The sequence below is a fragment of the Pezoporus flaviventris genome, unplaced genomic scaffold, assembly GCF_033815535.1.
Source record: "Pezoporus flaviventris isolate CSIRO_AGI_PZ_B2104156 unplaced genomic scaffold, CSIRO_AGI_Pfla_v1 ptg000015l, whole genome shotgun sequence".
NCBI lineage: Eukaryota > Metazoa > Chordata > Aves > Psittaciformes > Psittacidae > Pezoporus > Pezoporus flaviventris.
The window spans coordinates 13,696,505-13,703,841 of NW_026892563.1; the positions used below are offsets into that span (position 1 = coordinate 13,696,505).

Sequence of the window (7,337 nt, forward strand, 5' to 3'; positions counted from 1 at the left end):
CTACCATAAGCCATCCAAACTTCAGTATGTGGCCACTGGCTCTTGTTACCTATCATCTAGTGCTACTGACAGAAGTTCAGCTTCACTGAGCTGCCCTCTAGTTAGTGGTACGCCAAAATGAGATCATCCACCAGATTCCCCTTCACTAGACCGAACAAGCCCAGCTCCCTCAGCCTCTTTTTGTAGGCTTCCTGACCAATTTTTAACCTCTCTGACAGACCCTTTCCAGCTTCCTAACACCTCTGTTGATCTGGAGGTCCCAAAGCTGAATACGTTATTCTCACTGTGCTCTCACCGATGTTGAGAAGGGTAACAACTTGCCACATCCTTCAAAGGTGACACATGTGACACATGATGTGGTTTCTTTTGCTTGCAGTGAGAGTACACTTTGGCTCATAGTCATCTTGGCATCAGCTGTGCATCTCCCAAGTCTGTTCTAGATCCCTGGTGAGCAGAAGAGTGCCAAGACCTGCTGGCAGGCAGTATGCCTCACAGCCACTCCCAGGCTGTCCTTAGCAGCCTGAGGAAAGACATATGGTGCAAGACCAGGTAAGTAGAAAATATGAACTCCTGCTTATAGATGGCAAGAAAAGTTTAATCTCCTCTTTCCTATCTAAGCATAGTGACCTACTCATAGACACAACCTAAATACCCCAACAGGTCTTCTTCAGCAGCAGGACATTTTGCCAGGATGTGCCACTGTGTTCAAGCCATGTCACTCAGGCATTTCAGCAAATGTGGACAGAGGTTTTTGGCATAGAATCCCTCAGTCATTTCAGGCCAATGAGAAAGAGATCCAGTTAGAAAACTCAAGGTTTTAAATCTTACGTGAGACACTTTAACCTAGCTCAATTTTTGAGGGGAAAAAACTTCAACACTTGAGTTTGTTCTGCAAGATAAAAAATAATCCTGAATGTACAGAAGTTGCTGCCAAATCAGGTTGTTCACCTATGGACAGTATGGCTACACACAATTTTAATCAATAATTAAAATAAGGCAGGTGTGTGTACATACAGTTTGATGTTGAAAAAAAAGCCATTAAAGCCTCAAGTCAGCACATCCTTCAACAAATGTATAATTGTATGCACAGGCTGTCCACACACAGTAGCACTTCCACGGCCACAGCTCCAGTGTTTTTCATACCACACATTTTTAGACTATTCAAGGCTTGGTGCTGTGATAATTACACAATTTCCAGACAGCAGCAGTGTACTTTATGAAACAATTTCAAGTAGAACCTTTAAGCCAGTGGATTTATAGATTCAGAGCAAGTGCAGGTATCAAGTATGGCTCACATAAGCAGCATACTGGCAGGGGCTTATCTCTTAAAAAGAACTAAAGCACACAACCATACTAATTTACATTATTAAGAGAGAATTCCTGAAGGAAAAGCAGTTACACCATTTAGTACACAAAATTCTCCTTAAGATTTCAGTATTTTGTCTTGGGCTTCTTTGTGCCAGCAGGAATTTACTGCACAACCTAGCTTTCATTTTGGAGATGACTAGTCACACACACAAATCAAAAACTCAACGAAACACATGGCTACACAAAGCAGATGAAGGTGTAAAACGAATGCAGGAAAAGCAGATGAAAAAGGACGGAGCCACCTTACACCTACCTTTCAGAACTGGAATAGACCAAGAGCATATAAAGAAGAGAGCTGAATATGCCTCCCTTATTGCCATCGGTAAATCAGCACCAGAAGAACTGTTTCAGAGCCACGGTAAGCGCAACTAGATTGTGAAAGTGGTAACACATCCCTTCCTTGAGAAGCATCCATTTGATGTGCCTTGTGTTGTAGACTGTGAACTCTTTGCTGTGTATTATTAGCAAAGTAGCTAGCAAAAGAACATCCTAGTCCTTGACTAAATTCTAGGATTTACTCCTAGCTATTTTGGAATATGCTAGGATTCATTCCTAGCAATAGCCAGTGCTTTCATCAGTTAAAAGAAATGGTAAGCTTAGAGAGACCCATCATAGAACATCAAGAGATAGGCATGGTCTGACATTCCTATAACTCACAGCATTTACTTCCAAACACAGCACTTTAAGAGAATAATTTTTACCCTGGTTTCAAATGCCTTCTGAAATTCTGCGACGCTGTCTGTTCTGAAATAGTATTGAAAAAAATAACCGTTTCACAAAACAGCCAATTGCAAAAGTAAAAAAAGCATCTTCTTTCCCCTCACCCCCGTCTTTAAACTACTGCATGCTCCACCCACTACCAACAATAACTTGTAGACATACAAGATCACAGGACAGATACTTGGCAGCACAGCAACACTATAATTATTTCAGATACTTTAGAATTAGGAGGCAAAAATATGCAGTTGTTTGAACTATTGTACCTACAGTTTCTTGGGGTGCAAGAGGCCACACACCCTACTGCATCAGGCACCAGGAAAGTTCCCCGGTGTCAAGCGGAAGCAGTGAGCATATTAAGAAGCCAAGCAAAAAGCAACTCTGAAAATGTGCTTCCTCTACTTGCTCCACAACAGATTCATTACACCTAGCATGAGCACTCACATGGGCAATAATGTTTATACGTTAGCCAAAACATTACATTTTCCTCACCTTTCTTTCTCCACCATGGCCCTTCTTGGATAGAGTATGACAGTTCTTTAAACTCAATATTCACAGCCGGTCTGCGGGGTAGGTAGGAGAAACGATGAGCTTCTGTCAGAGTACTGTCCACTTTTTTAAAATGTCCATTCATCAGTCGAATGTCTTGGATATCTGTGCCATTGGACACTACTTCATCCACTGAAACACACACCGACTTTGGCTCGGCCATGGCACAAGCAGAATTGCTGCCGTTCTAGAGAGAAGTTGGAGAATGGACAAAGTTCACAGACTTTTGTTTAGGAACGTGTTTCCAAACCTTCTGCACTAGAAGAATTATTACTTAAGTAACACAAGAATCCAGCACAGTAATGCACTGAAAGGTGAAAGGGGAAACAAAAATCAATCTTTTGTTTGTTCTGCCAGTGTCTTGACAGAAGAGGTAAAAGAGCTCTCGCATTCAGCAGCACACAAAGGGCAGTTCCTTGAGCACCAGTTACCCTTCAAAGGGTATATACACAGCACACTAGTATCGTCAGAACAGAGATGCTCTTTCACCAGATTAATACATTTATAAGTTCAGTCCCCATTGCGTTTGGTTTCTCATGCACCCAACAGAATTTGGTTATAGTTACTCTGATTCCAGGGCTTGTAGTGGGACAGAGCTGAAGGGGGAAGGGAGCTGCCAAACAATTATTTGTGCAGACATTTCAAAAGACAACCACTCAAAAAGTCTAAGAGCTGTCATTCCTTTGGATCAGCATGTAATTCCATAAATGTGAAGCTGCACAAGCTATATTTCTGTGAATTTTAAAATGTATGATTTTGTGCCTTATTTGCTCCTGCGCTGATAGTTCTGGAGACTTTGCAACTTAGAACAGTAATTCTTTCCTAGGTGTCTGTTAGAAAAGCACAGTGCTTTCCACCCAAAATCCTTGCACGCTTTGCTTGCTTGACAGTGATTCCTAATGGAAATCTTATCAGCTACATAAACACATTAAATCTTGCTAAAGTACTCGCACTGTTGACATTGTAAGGTCAATGCTCCATGCTTACAGCCATACTTCTTACTACGCTTTGCCCATTGTAGCACTCAGTGTAATTCCACTTGGCATTTTTTGGACTGAATCTCTTTCTCCTCCTCTCCTGACCATGATGATGGGCTGCTGCCTGCCTTTCTCTTCTTTTTTATTATGCACACAAGACTTGAACTTTTTCAATTACTTTCACCTGCATAGGCACCTTGCACCAGTATCAAGAGGCTGTGTATAAAGCCAAAAGTGAAACAATAATGAATTTTCTTCAGCTAAACACAAGTTTGAAGAGTTAGGCTGTTTGCTGTCATCTGTTGTTTGGAGTATGTTCTAAGCAGGGCCCAACATCTGCACCGTTGTTTATTAGAAAATATTAGTATTTTTAATGTAAATCTGTATTGGAGAAGACTTCTTTTGTGCTAGGCTTTCCATGCTGTCACATGTGCCCAATAACCTACATGTCCCCAAAGGTTAACTGTTGGAAAACCTTGGAGCTGCACTACTTTTCAAGGCATTAGTGTTGGAATACCTCCAGAGAGCTGTAGGTCAAGCCACCGTCTCCCCCTATTTATCCTCCAGTGCCACAGAGAAGTCACATTGCCCCCTTTTCTCTGTGCCAGTTTCATCCTCTGTCACGGTTATTGTTCCTTCCCTTTATGTTGTAAAAACAGTGCTGCTCAGATCAGTCACTTGACATGAATGCAGATGAAAAATATTTTTTAAAAAGTCCTACATAACCACTGATGAAAAATATTTCAAAAGTAGCCCTAAATAAACACTACATAGCAAGGGCCATCTTGCTCTCCATGCACATGCCCCAAGTTCTGGATGTTAAAATCAGCTCTGCTTACTTCATTTTCTCAGGAGATTTTAATCATGCCCTCAACTTACTTAAAGGTCAGGTATCCAGTAACACTCCTAATTTCTTACAGAGCTGACTGTAATGGTATGTAATTTGAACATAACAAGCATAACGTAAAACATCCTAGAACTGAACAATTAAAGCAGGGGAACCTCCCTCTTCCCTAAAAAATAAGAGAAGATGAGTTAGCAGTATTCTTTCGTGAATGTTTTCAAGGTTTGTCACTCATAAGCTGTTTCAGAAGAACCACTTCACACACCAAAGGGAATATCCATAAAAACAACTCTCAGTGAACCAGTCACCTTGAGCATTCAGGTGACAGTCAGAGTTTCTCTAGTTCAAATCAATTCAAATAGAAATATCCTTTGGACAAATTCCTTGTCCGCCTACTTATTCTTCTGGCAGTATGAAGCCAAAGGCTTTTATTCTGGGCACATAAAACAAACCATTTCAATCACCTAGCAGACTGAAATGCCTGTTTTCAGTGAGAGAGTCCTGCCGGTACTTGGTCACAAGCCTGCCTTCTCCAGCGACCACCGGCCAGGGGTGAGGATCCTTCCAGGGCCTGGGGTGGCAGATGCAGCTCCCAGCCACGGGATCATCTTTGTTTGCAAAGAGATGGGCAATCCCCATGGATATGACAGACTTACCCAAGCCCTGTGTAACGAACTCCTCAAGCACACCCCAACTCCCTTCCCACAAGGGCTAACACCAACAAACCCTTCAAACTGATACTCACTTGAACCCCCCTGCGCATCAGACACGAAGAGCGCTATGTTCTCAAGCACTACGCTCACATCTCAGCCGCTTTCGTACAGGTTTACTTCCCCTATAGTTTTACTCTGCCGCTAAGGAACTGAACCGCTTCCCGGCGCCCACTGTGCAAGATCCCACCGCCCGCCCGCAGCGGCAGGACGGTCCCGCCGGCTCTGCGCCCTCCTTGCCCAACCGCCCGCCCGCCTCATGCCGCCCCGGCTGTTATGCAAAGGTTACGGTCCCTCTGCAAATCTGTTTTGAAAACGACGGGGCGCAGCAGCGTAAGGAGCATGCTCGGAGCAGCCGCTAATCCCCCCGTCTTAGCGACAGCACTGAGGTAACTAGCGGTCAAGCGCCGCCGTCCCCTTACATTCCCCGCCGCCAAACGGGGGCTGCCCCGCACCCCGCTGCGCGACGCAGCCCCGGGACCACCGACCAGCCCCGGTTGTCCCTCAGGGACAGTGGGACATTACCCGCGGAGCCCTCGCTCCGTGTCCCCCCAGCTCCGCACCTCGCCTGCCGCGGCCGCGCAGCACCCCGCGGAGGTGGGCAGGGAGGGCAGGGCGCGCCTTACCAAAGCGGTGCCCAGGGAGAAAGCCGCCATCAGACATGCCATGTGCTCCGCTGCCCGCCCGGCTGCTGGCTGCTGCTCCAGCTCCGCCGGCGGCGCGCCGAGCCCTCGAGTGCCGCCTCTCCGTCCGGAGTGGCTGCGGGAGGCAGGCGGGCAGGGAGGGAGCGGCCTCCCCCCGCGATGGGGCCGCCTCCGCCCGGGGCTGCCCGCCCCCCGGTCCCTGCTGCGAGGCTGGGGAGAGCCGGCGGCGCGGTGCCTGGGGGCCCACCCGCAGGGGCCGTCACCGTCCCTCTGCCCAAACAGGCGGCAGACGCTTCCCCAGGGGACTGCGGGCGAGCAGGGCTCGCCGGATCACCACTGGGGAGGGCTGCCGGAGTTGCCTCCACACCCGTAACTCGCTCAGGTCCCGGCCAGGCTTCCTTATGGCCTCTCGGAGGGGACGTGCGGTGACGTTCCCCGAGGAAACGGGGAATCGAGGCACTTTCTGATGTTGTTTTCTGCCATCCTGCCCGCATGAGGAGGAGATGGCTCTTCTGGCCCTGGGACTTGCATGCCATTGATTTATAAGCTGTTGGGTTCAGAAATAGGGAGAATGAAGGTTCTCGCCGAGTTTCCATCTTCATTCATTTTCCCATCAAATCAAACACCTGCATTTCAGTATGGTCCTGCAAAGATGGGGCCTAAACCCCATGTTTATGAAGGGCAGTGCGTGCTGTTCACCTGCTGTTGGGGTTGTTTTAGCACTGCTGACTCGAATCTAGATCCATGATGAGGTTGCGAGATAGATTCATGAGCTGTGCTACCCAGTGGCAGGAAGCTCTGCCCAGCCGGTTCACCAAGAAGCCAGATAATGGAAGAGCTGCCAATTGCTTGAAGTGCTGGAGAAGTTACATACCTGCTGGGCCGGTTTTTGGTGTGTGCTTATGCTCCCTCTCTATTCCCCAGGAAGTAGTAGGAAGAAGTGACAAATTATAGCAGGGGTCCAAGAGCAGGATTCCAAGTGTCTACCAAATGTTCTACACGAGTTCATCATCTCTGCTAACCAGGGGCTTGCCATAATGCTTGGTGCTCGTTTAGCATTGTAAAGAGACAGAGGTAATCTTTACAAAGCCCCTGGAAGGTAGTTAAGTGTTTTATCCTTGCTGAGCTGTGGAGGGGTGTTTACTGCAGGAGGCACAGCGCTGCAGGGAGGCACCTGCTGCACAGAACATCTATGCTGGGTCAGATGAGAGTCCATCTTCCACTGTACCCTTCCTCCTGAGAGTGGCCGGGAGACGGATACTCAAAGAACTTAAGCTCAGGCTGGCTTATATTAGGTGTCACACTGATACTCACCCAGCCTACAGCTGATTTTGTCTCTTCTTTCAGCATCTACCTGCTCTGGAATACCAGACCAAACACAGATAGGCGCATACTCACTGAAGGCTTGAACTGTATTTGAGAAGAAATTTGAAATGCAATTCTTTCTTAATGTTAGAAATAAAGAGAAATTATGAAGCAGTCTTCCAGTGAGGGTCCAGGGTTTTAATTAACATGATTTGGAGGATGT

General features: G+C 46.7%; 1 protein-coding gene across 1 annotated transcript in view; it reads right to left on the bottom strand.

The window, feature by feature from the left end:
* The window catches only part of ABCG1 (ATP binding cassette subfamily G member 1), a 48,803-nt gene extending 42,799 nt beyond the window's left edge, over positions 1 to 6,004 (bottom strand). The window contains exons 1-2 of the mRNA XM_061453513.1: positions 5,792 to 6,004; positions 2,578 to 2,821 (exon numbers count right to left, since the gene is read on the bottom strand). Coding sequence (XP_061309497.1) covers positions 2,578 to 2,821; positions 5,792 to 5,833 — 286 coding nt within the window. The 5' untranslated portion in view covers positions 5,834 to 6,004. The remainder of the gene's footprint in view (positions 1 to 2,577; positions 2,822 to 5,791) is intronic.
* Positions 6,005 to 7,337: the final 1,333 nt, after the last annotated feature.